We start from the raw sequence: 15789 nt of genomic DNA, 5'->3' as shown, positions 1-15789 counted from the left end.
TAATTGTAATTTAGTTCGATTTTTCATCAATACCAAATTACTCTTATTGATTTCTAAAATTCTTTTTTTTTCAAACAATAACTGAATCGCAATTAAAGTGATTAAACTAATTTTTGTAATTTCTCATTTTGTACTTCTTTTAGTACTCTTTTTTCAGGGGAAAAAGGTTTTTCATACCTTAATTATACTCATATTTTCCATTAATACCACCATGCTGTGTCAAGAAGTGTCAAGTTAAAAATCCTTAGGGAAACATATTTTAGCTTGTTGCAGTATGCCAATATAAGATATTTGAGTTTATAGAAGTTCTCGATCCACCATGGAACCTCTTCTATTGATGTTCCTTCTAGATCAAGCATTGAGATGTTGGTTGAGATATTGGGAAAACTTGTCAGTCTTAAGCATTCGCTAAACTTGAGGATATCGAGTGATTCAAGGTTGATTCCATTTGGAAGAGTCTCAAGATTTATGCACTTTGTAATACTCAACTCTTTGAGATTACTAAGATTTTGAATAGATGAAGGAAGTTTCATCAAACTTGAGATATCGGAGAGCCATAGCCTCGTCAAAGAAGTAGAGGTGCGCATCGTCATGAGGGGTGTAAGCGGCTGAACCAAACAAAAAAAGAAACATTTAGAGATCCAAGCTATATTAGAATTCTTTTTAAGAAATTTAACACGACCAACTTCTTCAAAAAGTTAGTATGAAAACATTAGGTCATTTACATACCTGCAGTCTTTTCCATAATTGTTGACTCTTCAACCCACACATATTAAGTTCAGTGAGACTTTTTAGATGTAAGTTTGAGGGTAAGTCTTCTGTTGTTGTTTTCCACATATAGAGCTTTGAGATGCCCTTACAGTGAAAACTCCTCAACCGAAGAGTATCCCATGAGATTAAGCCGATCGAGAGATTCAAGGTTCATTCCGGTGGGTAAAGTCTTTAGATTTGCACAAAATGTCTAGAGTCTTCAGTTTTCTTAGATACTGAATAGAGGAAGGAAGTTCTACCAAACTCGAGCAATACCCAAGATAAAGTGCCTCGAGATTAGTGGCCATAGAAAGATCTGATCTGGCAGTTCTTTCAAATTCATATCTTTGAGACTGAAATATAAAAAAAACTTTCACATTAATTGAAAAGATTATCATTTATAAGGCCAAACAGTGATTTAATATTGATTGCTCTTAAAAAACTTACATGAACTCCTTCCCAAAGCTTCTCGAGCTTGCTCATTCGCATTGTAAGCTTAATGAGGTGTTCAGGACGGAAGTTAGAAGGCAAACATCTCATTGGGTATCCGTCCAACCTCAATAGTCTAAGTTTAGGGGGGGCGGGGAGGGGGGAATAGTCGAAGCCTTCCGATAAGTGCCATCTTACTTCGTTCTTATAGTCCCATTTTTTAATGTAAATTGTTATGAAACATAGATTATGCATCCCTTTGAACGCACTCTCATGTATATGCAATTCATCAGTCTCATCAATATCCAATGATATACCCAAAACCTTTTCAGTACCCTGAAATTGTTATATCACCCCATTTAAAAAAATTAGTTTAATAAATACATACAATTCATCTTTATGATCAGATAACATGCTTAAAAAAAACTTCCAGTTTTATTTTGAAGTACTTTGTATATATCCTTCGGATCAACAAGGAATTCTCGTTCTCCAGGCTCATTGGACTGTGCACGAACAATTTCTTTTCCCATTTCTTGTAGTAAAGTGTGCATCTTCACAGTATCATGGTTTACATGTACGAGGGACTTATCAACAAGGGTTTTTAGCCGTAATGCCCTTACAGTAACATCCAAGTCACTATCTGCTAACATCTTCTTGATATCATTAAGTTTTGCACCATCAAAGAGGCATACAATATGACAAAATATCTTTTCATCTTTTTCGTTATTTAAGCCGTCGTAGCTAACTCTTAGTGTTTTCTCAATTTTCCCGTTCAGCCTACTACGAAAGGTTGGGCAACATTTCCACCCACTCCTCTTTGTCTATACCCCGTAAATACAAACCCAAAACATTAAGACCCAAAGGAAGGTTACCGGCATGCATAGCAAAATTTTAGAAGCAACCTCCATGAAACCATCTGGTGGATATTTTTGCTTAAAAGCAGATCAACAAAACATTTCAAGAGAGAGTTCTTGAGATGGGAGACATACCTCATAAATATGAAAGAATTTATGAGCCCTTAGAAGATACTTATCTTTTGTAATTACAACAATTCTTTTTCCACATCCAAACCACTTAATTTCACCAACTAATGTATCTAGAACCACTTGATCATCCACATCATCAATAAAGATAACTTTTTGCTCTTTTAGTCTATCTTCAATAGCACCTAAATGATCTATTTTTATGTGTCTAGTGCCTAAAATTTCAGACAAAAACCTTCTTTGCAAACTCAACTTCATATTATAGTCATCAGGGTTAGCTCCACTAAAATTTTTCATACTCTTAGATATGAAACCTCTGTCTATGAAAATCCTACCTTGGAAGTGACGAGAAAGTCGACTAAATAGAACTCTTGCAATTGTAGTCTTGCCAATTCCCGTTGGACCCCATATCCCAACCATCCTCGCTTTATCGGCTTCCAATTGTAACAATAAACTCATCTCCGCTATATGATATTCGATACCATCAAAGTCCTTAAAATCCTTCGATGGAGTCAGTTTCAGTTTTCCCAAAAGATCATTAGCGATTACTTCAATCATTGTTACTTCATTATTGCTAACATGAAAGAATAAACTAGTCAATTTTCACATGTATTCAAAATATATATTATATAGCACTAATATAAAAGTCTTACAAGTTATGAGAATGATATCTGAGTAGATTCGCAACAAGGACCAACGCTTGCTGCCATTGTTTTTGCACTCCTTTTGTTTTGATTTGACAAGTCTTTGCAAAAGCCTCTCCAAATTTTCCAGTTTGTTTCCTGACATGAGATGGATCTAAACCGTAGAAAATTGGTATAACTAGTTGACCAGACTCTTCCTTGCATTTCACGATCTCCACCAATTCGTTGAGACACCAACTAGAAGAGGTGTAGTTTTCCGAGAAGACAATCTTGGAAGTCCTTATCGCCCTTACAAGCTCAGGGGCAATCGAGTGGCTTCTCTCTATCTTATTGTCTTTGAAAGTCTTGATCAACTTCTGATCTAGTTCCGTGAGAAAATGGCTGAGGAAAGTTATGCGGATCTTCCCCGCTAAAGCTTGGGAAGACATCGTATACCCAATTACGAGAGGATGAGGAAGCCATTTGTGCAAAGAAAAAGATTTAACTCATACAATAGCTAACTATGGTACTCAACCAGTTTTAGGATGAAGAAACTTGTTGGATATATTTTTTAGTTGAAGTCAATTACGTGCTTTACTTTACAACAACCAAAAACTATAAACACACGAGGAGATAGGTCAAGTCTCCTTGACCAAGTCTAACGGAGCCTTACCAACCAAACCTTCCCGCTATGAATCAGAGAGGTCTATAAAATTTTGATTTTGCTATGGTCACCGTAGCAAATTTAAAACAACGTAGGCCATAAGTTTTATATCTTATTGTACACTAGGTGACTTATGCACAAACGTCAGAGATTTATTAATATCTTATTATATTAAACTTGGGTTTTAAATAATTCATTTCATTGCGACACTTTTATGATTATAATTTTGCCATATGTTAAGTATTCTTTTTGTTTATACAATGTAGAAAAGATAATTATAAGAAATTATAATTGGAAAAATTTAGAAAAACAGACGTAAACATTAATTTTGTATTAACTATTTTAAAATTTTTAAAAGATTATTATAAAAAGACAAACACACTTTGAGTTATAAACTTGCAAATAACGGAAACACACTTTTAGTCCAAACAAAGTAATTTAAACATATGTACAGTAATATTTATAGAAATTACAGATGAAGAGTTTCTTACTCTTCTTTCGCAAAAAAAAAAAAAAAAAAACTTATTAAAGCTATATACAAAATGATCGATTAAACATGGCAAGTCAAATTGTCTATTAATCTTCTTAGTGGTTGCACTTACCCCATGAAGACTCGGTTACGAGAATCTTTTGAGGTTCCATTGACAAACAATGAAATGGAAACAAATTTTGTCTCATTTCATTGTTCATCAACAACTTCTTTACCCGTCCTCATAACATTGTTCTTTTTGTTTGCGCTGTAGCTCCCGAAGAGACTCTCCATTTCTTCTAAAGCCACACCTCGTGTCTCCGGAAGGAAAGTGAAGAAGAAGACCCATGCAGCGGCTGCAACTCCCGCGAAGAGAAGGAACGCACCACCGATGGTGAGACCCTTAGCAAGAGACAAGAATGTCATTCCGATAATACCACTCATAAGTCTATTCAACATCACTCCCAAACTTGCACCTTGAGCTCTTAACCTCACAGGGAATATCTCTGAGCAGTAAACCCACGTCACGGGGCCTGCACCTATTGAGAATGTTGCTACAAAAGACATCACCGTCGAAACACTAAGCCCTATAGCCCACTTGATAGTTTGTCCGGGGTTCCTGCCGATTACTGTGAGACTAGTTCCAAGTGCTGTCAAGGAAATAAACATTCCGCCCATACTCGTAAGCAACAAGGCACGACGTCCAAACCGATCAACCACACAAGTCCCTACCACAATGAAGAGGGTCTTGACAACTCCGACAGCCACCGTAGCCAAGAGCTGATCATTCTTGGATCTCAGTCCAGCCTTTGAGAAAATGGTTGGAGAGTAAAGTACGACCGCATCGATTCCAGAGGCTTGCTGGGCGAAGTGGATGCCAAGGCATGCTATGAGGATGTGTCGAACGGACGGGGTTGGTCGGACAAGAAGGTCTTTCCACACGCCTTTACCGGCAGTCTTGTTGTTCGGCACGACTATAACATCGTCTGTCATATCATCAGGGATTCCAGCCGCACGTTTGATGTCATTGAGCCTAGAGATGGCTTCTTCTTTAGTGTTTGAGGTTTTGTCAAGAACTTTAAAAGCATCTCCAATGCGACCTTGGAGGACTAGCCACCGTGGAGACTCCGGCATTGCCAACACTCCAATTGCTAGGAATACCGAGGGAACCGCTCCAACCCCTAACATGAACCTCCAGCCGAGATGCTCGGGAAGCTTAGAGAAGAAGTAGTTGGACACATACCCTAAAAGTATACCAATGTTGATAAATATCTGCATTAAAAAAACGTTATTATCAACCTCCATGCACAATTCATTTATATAATATATATATATATATATATATATATATATATATATATTTCAGTGCATAAAAAAAAGTTACTATCAACTTCCATGCACAATTCTTTTAAATGTATATTTCAGATAATAAGAAAGGTCGAATCTATTGTACCTCAGGGAAAGAGCTAAGGAAACCACGTGAGGAGGCAGGAGCGACTTCAGCGGTGTAAACAGGTGCAATCATCATAGCATAACCGACACCGATACCAGCTATGAAACGACCAACCATAATGAAAGGATAGTTTGTGGCAAAACCCATGAGAAGAGCACCACAAAAGAAGAAAGATCATGCCAACACTATGGTATATCGTCTTCCAATCCAATCTGAAGTTCTACCAGCCGCGCCTGAACCGATTAGAGAGTAGATATTTAGAATCCCCATAAGAATCTCAAGTTGTACGTCCGAGAGTTTCAAATCGTCTTTTATGAAAATTGCAGCTCCACTCATCACTCCTATATCTGTAACATCCATACAATGTAAGGATAATTATCTTAACCGTAAAATCAAACCAACCAACCTTGATATGGCCGTTAGTGAATGATAATAATTCGTAACGTATACGAACCGTAACCAAGGATGATAGACGTCATTGATGCTAAGATTGCACAAGCAAAAGCAAATCGGCTTCTATTCCCTCTTGGCGGCTCGGGCTCCGCAACAATGACACCTCGTTCTTCTCCTGAGGAACTCATTGTGTCCACCGTGATTGTAAAACTTACAGTGAAAAAGAAATTGGTAAGGAGAAGAGAGTGTTTTTAGCAGGAAAAAAACAAACTAAGTTTATTGTGAGTTACGAAATCTGTTGGAAGATGAGAATTTAAATAGATGTGGGATGCTCACAGTTGAAGCCAACTAAGATCACATGTTTTAATAAATAACAAACAAGCATCCAGTTAATTTAATCAGTTACAGAAACTATTTACTTGAAATTCCAATGATAGAAATCAGATATCAAGATACACATGGTTGTACTCTCATCTACTAGATTTGTCCCAAAATTTGCAATTTATAGTTGGAACAAATCATTCAAGATTTTAAGATTTGTCGTCTCACTTTTTCTTTTTGTTTTTTGGTTATTACCTTATCTAAATTTAGAAACCTAAGTAAATATACATTCACAAATTGTTATAATTCTAATTTTAAAGGCAAGAAAAAAAAACATATGGTTCACCGTAAAAAAAAAATTTTGTTCTCTCCATGGGCCTACTGCATAGAACAACTCAAAATTTGTTTAAGTAAAATGATTAATAGTTATAGTACTAGAATGCAAGCAGTGGAGGTTTTAACTATGATGAATGCAAAAACTCATAATTAGTCAGTTAAGCGTGTATTTATTTGCAAGAAGTGGAGTGTTTGGTGATACTGGTTGGACTTCAAAGATCCAAACAACAAGAATAGCAGAAAAAACACAACTATCCATATAATTTCCCTTATTAATTCAAAAAACATATCAACGCAAAACCATTTTTTTCTTATTCAAACTCACAGTTCAATGAAATGTAAATGTACTTTAACATTCTATGAAAGTGTACTAACGGCCAATCATCCATATTATATATTATACTAGGTTATATCTCACGCATGCGCGGATTGTTATATATGTATATATATATATATATTAAATTATGTTAATTAATAAACAAAAAATCTAAATTTAAATGTCGTTAGTAAATTTACATTTAAAAACATCATACAAATTCATAATATATAACTAATTTAAATATAATCACACATACATATCACTTGATTTTCTTTGTTTTTTTATTATTTAACTTTGATAATAATTTTCATTAGTTTCTTTGAAGATTTGAGGTAAAGAAATCATAATAATAAAACAAAAATTAAATATGATATTCAAATATTAATTTAAGTTGTTCATATAAGCTAACACATAACCTTAAGCATTTAATGAGAAAAACAAAATTATTCTCTTTAAAATCATCTAGATTGCAAGCAATACTTTAAAGTACAATTTCCAAAGATTAATTTTACTTTTAAGTCTCTTTTTTATATTACCCTTATTTTAATTTATATTGCTTGATTTAGTTATAATTGTTTCATCTTTGTAGTAGAAGCTAGATAGAAAATAGAATATTATATTTTTTATATAGAGAAATCCTTTTGAAGTTGAAACAACCCGACTTTTTTTTTTAATAATTAAATACAATATATAAGTAAGCATCTCATACTACTTAATTAAACAAACCAACCCACACACACAAACCAACCAATAATAAACCAACATCCAATAACATGCACAGCGGAAACATATCAATAATACAAAATCAATACAATAACATTTCTAACCATTCTATCCAGCAACTTAACATGACACTAACCAAGGTTCCAACAACATATCCAATAAAACACAAACGAGACCCTAGATCATCCTCCTCCTCATCGCGATTCCACGTCACATACCTGCACACCACAAACAACAGTTGAGATGCGTAAGTATTATCATAAATACTTAGTGAGGCCATCCTTCCATCTACTAGGTTATACACAAAAGCATATGAGACCCTCATGTTTAAGCAAGCAAACAAAACACAAGCAATACATCAAACCAGGAAAACAAGTCTCGGATGAGACTGGTGTCGACCGATGCTAAGCCGGTGTCGATTGATGCTAGGAGCCATGGTGTCGACCAATGCTTGAACGGTGTCGACCGATGCTGACACCAACAGTGTCGACCGATGCTCGAACGGTGTCGATCGATGCCATACCTGCAGACGCGAACTGCACGAACACGAACGTCGAATCCCGATTCCAATCATCCCGATTTCGTCCCCAAACTCACCCAAATGACACACAAACCTATGGGAACTCGAAACCAACACACCCAAGCAAGCAAAACACCACAAATAGACAAAAAACAGCCAAAACAAAAGAGATCTCATGCTTAGATCAACCATGGTCAAGCACTCACCTCAAATACAGAAGATTGGGGTTGAGAAATCGATGGAAACAACACCCCCAGGAGCTTCTCCTTCGTTCCCAGCTACAACTATCCCTTCTACAGCCATAGATCTCTCCAAAACACCAAGAAAAAGCCTAGAAACTCACATAAACGTTTGCTCTCCTTTTCTCACTTAACGGCGACAATTGAAACTTCCAAAACCCTTAATTCGTCGTTTAGTCACTTATAAATACGGTTTAGGGATTCTAATTGAACCAAACCGAACCAAATAGCAATTAAAACAAACCCGACCAAACCGAAAATCATGGTGTCGATCGATACACCAAGGGTGTCGATCGACACCCACACCAAAACTACAATATTTGGTTCGCGGATGTTACAATTCTCCCCCACCAATAAGGATTCGTCCTCGAATCCCGCAACACCATCCATCCGTCAAGGACCTCCGTGCCACCGTCAACACGGCCCGCACATCCTCCGACCAGACTAAACACCGTCAGCCAAGGTTTCCCGTGCAACTGTCGCAACAGCCCACACACCTCCGACTGAACCATGAAGTCTCCCTCTAGCCAATATAATCACATCAAAGACACTATTTGCTCACAAATCAGTGCTTCCCCCGTCCGTGGTCGCAACCAACGAATAATGCCGGCTCGCTATCAGGCTAACCACCTTAAGCTACGGCATCCAGGAAGTCACTCACACTCCCCCCGCTCTCAGGTCGCAACCTTCGAGTCATACCGGCTCACTGCCAGGCCATAGCCTACAGCTACGGTATCGAGGGAGTCTCACACGCCCACTCCCCCCGCTCTCGGGTCGCAACCCTCGAGACATACCGGCTCACTGCCGAGCCGCGGCTCACAGCTACGGTATCCAGGGAGTCTCAAAATCCCGCTCTTGGGTCGTCACCCTAAAGCGCGCTCTCGGATCGTCATCCGAAGCAAACATACCACTCCCACTCTCTGGCCACAAAGTCCATCGAGCTATCAGTATCACATGAGTTGGGCCCACACAATCCTGAGCAAACAAGTCCGATGTCATCGAGTATCTCCCGACTAGATCTACCTCAACTCTTTCCATTAATATGCAAGCTTTAACTATTCATAAAATTCCCATTTTTAGAAACTTTCCTTTTAAAATGACATTCTATTTATGGAAACTTTCCATTTATAGCAACATTCCATTTATGGAAACTTTCCATTTATAGCAACCTTCTAATTATGGAAACTTTCCATTTATAGAATTCTCGAGCTATAACCTTTCCACTGATTTCACAATTCCCAAAACCAAAGAACTCCACTGATTTCATAAAAAGCTTTTAAAAGTTATTATAATTGATTATAAAAAGAAGTATATTACCTCTGAACTATCTCCAACTCATTAAAAGAAACTTAATTCCCAATAAATATAGATTTATATATATTCATAAATAAATATAAAAATGAAAACAAATTAGGGGATATCATGATGTGTGATTATTTATATATCTAAGTATGTAAACTAATTAATCTCAACATTTAGTGTGATTATTCATTAAAAATGGAAATATTGATAACCGAATAGGAATATACGTTCTAATTGTATATTAATCTATGTGCTATTAAAAAGGAATGAGACAATAACCCTTATCATTATAAATAAACTTAGTAACAAAAAAAAATATATAATATATTTAAAATAAATGATTAGTAGATTATGCAAAATTGTTATAGTTACTCGATAAATCATAAATATTAATTTGATTTTTAAAACACACAAAAATATATATTGCCATAAATTTTAACATTTTATAAATATTTTTTTTACCATGTTCACATATTTCACGAGTAAAATGTATTCTTACACGAATACATTGATTTTGGAATTTCATTAATTTTTCATAATATTTTTTTTGGTAATAATCCGTCATTTATAGAAAATATTAACAAACCGACTAACTCAAATAATTTAAATAGCCTAATCAAAAATATTAAATCAATAAATTAGATTATCTTCAGAAAATTTAGTTTAGAATCCGATTGTTACTAACATATAATAAAATTAAATAATTAAACTACAGAGTAATTTAATATATGTTGTTATGGTTACATAAGAAACATGTAAAATTGTTGTGATTGCAAGAGAAAACAAAGGAAGATATGAATTTGATTTTTAAACCACACAAAGACATTACAATAAAAAGTAATATTTTATCAATACTTTCTCTACCATAAAACCTCTTACACATTCAAAGATTTCACGGGTAAAACATATTTTTATACAAAAAATGCAGCTTTAAATAAATAAATAAAAAATTTTAGTTATATATTATGTTTGATACAAACAGATATTGGTTCTAAGATAATAATTTTACTTATAATAATTTTCTCTAAATCTATTTATACCTTGTGTGTGTTTATAGTTTTTGGTTGTTGTAAAGTTAAGCACGTAATTGACTTCAACTAAAATATATCCACTACAAAATATGGATGATTACAAAATATGGATGATATAGCTTCAATATATGTGACAAACATAATTTGTAGCAAATATTTGTGATGATTAGTTACGCATTAGTGACAAAATTTAAATTAAAAAAACTTGTAGCAAAAAAGTAGCCATTTGTGAGAAATAGTGACAACTTTAGATCCTAATAAAGTTTGTGGTAATTTGCTATTAATTAGTAACCATATTTTTGTGAAAAATATACTTACTATTTTTTATCGTAACTAAATTTGTAATTATTAGTTACTAACTATTCTTGTGGTAGCTACAAATAAGTAACAACATTTTTATAGCAAATATATCCACTATTGTTGATTGTAACTAAATTAGTTAGTAATTATTTTTGGGGTAATTAGCTACGAATAAGTAACCATATATGTGTAACAAATATACTCAGTATTATGTATCGTAACAAAATTTGTAGTATTTAGTTACTAACTATTCTCACAAAGTATAACGAAAAAATATTTTATAATATATATTTTTTTAGTTTGCTACTAATTATTATTGTAACAAAAGATAAAAAGTGTTTCAGAATATTTTCTGAAGGTGAGATATTAATAGTGACCAAATTTTTTTAAAACAATCATGTAGCAAACTTGTAAAAAAGCAATGTCAAAGTTACTATATGTCAAAGCAATGTCAAAGTTACAATCATGCAGCGAAATTTTCCACATAATGCGTTAACTAATGAGCTATTTCCATGGATTCTTCTTGATTGTTATTATATTTTGCTCTCTTTTTCTCGATTTACTATTTTTGAAAGAGATTTATACAATCTTTAATATTTTTCAGTTTTGCAAAATAAACAATACAAAATTTGGGTTCTGGTTCAGTATTACAAATATGATTATATGAACTTACAATTTTTACTATAATATCTTTTTTCTTTTAAATGGCAATGGAATGTAAGATTTCAAGAATATACTGATAATAAAAATCGTACAAAAAATAGAAAACACATGCCTCTGGGGATGTAACAAACTTAATTCTTCTATCTATAAACCCTGAGTTAACCTAAATTGAATTTAGAAAAGGAAAAAAAAAAAAAAGAAACAGGAACAAAAGAGACTCAAGAGCAATGGCTCCTAGTGTAAAATAAGAGCAAAAGTTCAACAGGTTGAACCGGTGGTGGTGCCATCATGACCATTGGAGGACGTAGGACTCAAGTTTTTGCACCATGTCAACTGAGTGATCATAGCCATTGAGGAATGGAGTTGGTGTCATTTGGTAGGGTTGCCACATTGTCATTACACCGTCGTTGTATGGACCTGTGGGTCGTGAATGGTTATGATATGTTTCAGGTCGAATACGAGAGAATGTGATGCTTACTCTTTTTGTAATGTCTTTCCATGTCTGCACTGTTCCGTGTCATCACCAATTAATTTTTTAATAGTTTTAGTCTAAAGCATTGTCAGCCATACAAGCTGAACATGATGAGCAATTTGCTACAGACTAAAGGACTAGAACTGATAAGAGTAAGCTCATCTATTATTTACGACTTTTCTCCTTGTTACATTTGGATTGTTTACTACTATTAACTTTGGTTCTTCTTTTTGACAGTTCTAATCCGGGATCAACATACAAACCAACCCCTAACAATGTCCTTACAATCCCTAAAGTCCTGAGTTTCTTAAAAGAAAGTAAAAAAAGAATCATATGTCTTCGTCTTCTGCACCTTCATAACCACTACGAGAGAAGAGGATTGTCTACGAGAAAAGAGGACCGCCTCTCTCCTTAGCCATCTTCAAAACGGACCCAGTAGCCAAGAGGTTAAATGCACCGGTAACAGACCAAGAGAAACATAGTTAGACCAGATTATCTGAAAACAAATTGCATATTCTACTAATTGGATAATAATAATAATTGATAAACATTGAAAGCTAACAGTAAATCTCCACAATACCTGAGAAGTAATTCAGAACTGAAGCAGACCAATTTTGCTAAGTGCTGGATTTTCGATGTGGTCAAGGAAGGGTTCAATTTGCCCTGGAAAATCCCTAAAGTACTCTCTGTTGATTCGACACTTTTCCACCGTATTTGTGATGGGATCATAGTACACGACATACTGCTTGACGGTCCAGACATCGTCATGTAGGAACGCGCCATATTGAGGTGCGAATATGAGCTCCCCCTTTCTAGCTGTACCAATGAACCTGAACTCCTCCTCATAGCCAAAGCCTTCTCTAAATGGGGGAATATGAAAAGATTGTTTAGACCAAGTTGTTGCGTCCTCCAGAGTCCAGACAGTAAGAGCACCCTCTCGATTTTCATCATGGGCAATTGCTAGTTTGTCCTTGAATTCCACCAACACATCATTAGAACGAAAGGGATAGTAAGCGCATCGATCCTAATCCATCAATGTGGATATCCCAATCCACCAGTAGATTATTGGTATGCCAAACGTTCTTCGAACTCTGGTCCCAATCCTCACCCTTTAACAACCTTCCCACATGACAAGTTGCCACCAATTGACCTACAGATCCCTGATACTCAACCAGTTTTAAGATGAACAAACTTGTTGGATATATTTTTTAGTTGAAGTCAATTACGTGCTTTACTTTACAACAACCAAAAACTATAAACACACATAGGTCAAGTCTCCTTGACCAAGTCTAACGGAGCCTTACCAACCAAACGTTCCCGCTATGAATCAGAGAGGTCTATAAATAATCTAATAAAATTTCGATTTTGCTATGGTCACCATTATTCCACATTTAAAACAACGTAGGCCATAAGTTTTATATCTTTTATTATACTTATACGCAAACGTCAGAAATTTATTAATATCTTATTATATAAAATTTGGGTTTTAAATAACTCATTTCATTGCGACATATATAAATTTTATGATTAGATATTTTATCATATGTTAAGTATTCTTTTTGTTTATACAATGTAAAAAAAATAATTATAAGAAATTATAATTGTAAAAATTTAGAAAAACAGACATAAACATTGTCTTTTTGGGACAAACACACTTTGAGTTATAAACTTGCAAATAACGGAAAATAGTCCAAACAAAGTAATTTAAACATATGTACAGTAATATTTATAGAAACTAGGTGCTTCCCCACGCAACGCGTGGGTTGTGGTGTTATTTTTGGCACTTTCTTGTTTTTTTTGGTCTTTATCGTATTCTCTTTTGTATTATTTTGTTTTAATTAGGCATATACGGGCTTTGCCGTCACTTTTATTTATACACTATATGTTTATACCATTTCGTTCAAATGTGTATAATTGTGGCATTTATTTTTTATGAATTATGAAGATGTTGTTTCTTGCTTTTGAGGATCCAATCTTATCATTGACAGATATTGTTTCCAATACATTTTTTGTATTATAGTTTTTCTAATTAACTGCTTATGTAAACTCTTCATACGTTGATGTTGCAATAATAAGTTATTTTTTTAAAATATCTTCCGTGTAAGTGATTATGTTTGTATGCCCATGTTTTGGTCTAATATCAATAAGATCGTTTCTGTTTTTCTTTAGTTGGCTTGAAACCAATATTGAGTTAAGCAAATAATGGGTCGAATTATGGTGTTAATAAGTAATATAAATTCTTATGTATATATATTGTATATATGTGACTATAAATTTAGCTAACTAAAAAATTATGTAATATTTAAATACAATCTTGAACATATATATATATATATATATATATATATATATATATATATATATTTTTATTTGTGGGAGGAATGTATGAAATTATTGGATAGAAGTTATTTTTGAGTTAAATGACCTTTAATGTCTTTAAAGTGAGTTAAATATTAATAAATTTTTATATGTGTCTTGACTTTTTTAAAAAGGAATACTAAGTGTTTCCTTCCAAATTTGAAGTGATATAGTATTTTAGTTTTCTTATATGATTTTATGAACTTCAATGTAAAAGTTTTTCAAAGTAATAAGTACACTCACTTATTGAATTATAAAATTTGGAGAAATGTTTATTTCGTTTAATCATCTGCTCTTTTAAATAAATTAAATAAGTATGTTGTTATTCCTACAAATAGGACAACATATATTATAGTTTAACCATGAAGTTAAGCAATGGAAATGGAACTTATGATTGCAAGACAAAATGCTTATATGTTACACATTGATCGTTTAAAAATGAATAGGAACATCTAATTCTCAAATAAAGTTGATTGTTTTGTTAAAACCAACATATGTGAATTTAAATTTAACTATGCAAATTTAAAAAATAAATATGAATAGATTAGAAAGGCAAGAAATATAAAAGAAATATTTTTTTATATAAATAAAAGAAAATTTGAAAACAATGTTAAATATATATAATACTTTCTACATTAAAATATAGAATCAAACTCTTACAAGTTACAACACATATGAGATATAACAACATTTGATATTGGTAGGAGAGGAGGAGAGAATGTTTACTATAAGATGGTAATCCAAATTAGATAATGGAGATGAATCTTTAAAAAATAGAACAATGTAATATCTATATATATATAATACTTTCTAAATTAAAATATATAATCAAACTCTTACAACACATATGAGATATAACAACATTTGATATTGGTGGGAGAGGAAGAGATAATGATTACTTATAAGATAATAATCCAAATTAGATAAAGGAGATAAATCTTTTAAAATAAGAACAATGTAAAATATATATCATGTAGTCTCTAAAATTAAAATTTAGCATTAACAATGATATTTCATTTTTTTTTTACAACCCATACAACAAAAATAAGAAATCAAAAATAACAAAAAAAAACGAAAATGATTTGAGGTATTGTAGAAGAGAATGAGAGAATGTGAAAGTGAGATAGTAAAAGAATGTCAATATGAGAGAATGATAGATTGAGAGAATGCTTATTTATATGATAACAAATGATGGAAGTTACATTTAGAACTATGGAGTTACAATAGTAATTTACTGCGTTTGAATAAAATTGAGTGGTAGAATATGATTAATGCATAATTTATTTTATTTTCAGTTATAATTTTATTTTAATGTGTGAGTTAAATGTATTGTGTTTATTGGATCTTAAATATTTTTTAAAGCAATTAGAAAGCAAATAAAAAAATAAAAATAAAAATTAGAAAACATTAAATGAAAATCAACCAATAAGGAAAGACCAAA

General features: G+C 33.3%; 1 protein-coding gene, 1 long non-coding RNA gene and 1 pseudogene across 2 annotated transcripts; all 3 read right to left on the bottom strand.

Annotated features, from left to right (window-relative positions):
- Positions 1-200: 200 nt before the first annotated feature.
- On the bottom strand, positions 201-3454 carry LOC104725509 (disease resistance protein RPS6-like; annotated as a pseudogene).
- Positions 3455-3885: 431 nt separating this feature from the next.
- LOC104752469 (putative polyol transporter 1) lies at positions 3886-6052 on the bottom strand. Its single transcript, XM_010474617.2, has 3 exons — positions 5826-6052; positions 5372-5718; positions 3886-5190 (listed from the first exon to the last, which is right to left on the bottom strand). The coding sequence occupies exons 2-3, from the start codon at positions 5516-5518 to the stop codon at positions 4129-4131; spliced, it is 1209 nt and encodes a 402-aa protein (XP_010472919.2). The 5' UTR covers positions 5519-5718; positions 5826-6052; the 3' UTR covers positions 3886-4128.
- Positions 6053-12137: 6085 nt separating this feature from the next.
- LOC147948859 (uncharacterized) lies at positions 12138-13218 on the bottom strand. Its single transcript, XR_015573753.1, has 2 exons — positions 12571-13218; positions 12138-12409 (listed from the first exon to the last, which is right to left on the bottom strand). It is a non-coding gene; the product is annotated as an uncharacterized LOC147948859 (long non-coding RNA).
- Between the last annotated feature and the right edge of the window lie 2571 nt (positions 13219-15789).

The sequence above is a fragment of the Camelina sativa genome, chromosome 2, assembly GCF_030686135.1.
Source record: "Camelina sativa cultivar CO46 ecotype springtype chromosome 2, ASM3068613v1".
In the NCBI taxonomy this organism is placed as follows: Eukaryota; Viridiplantae; Streptophyta; class Magnoliopsida; order Brassicales; family Brassicaceae; genus Camelina; species Camelina sativa.
This window is presented reverse-complemented; position numbering and strand designations above follow the sequence as displayed.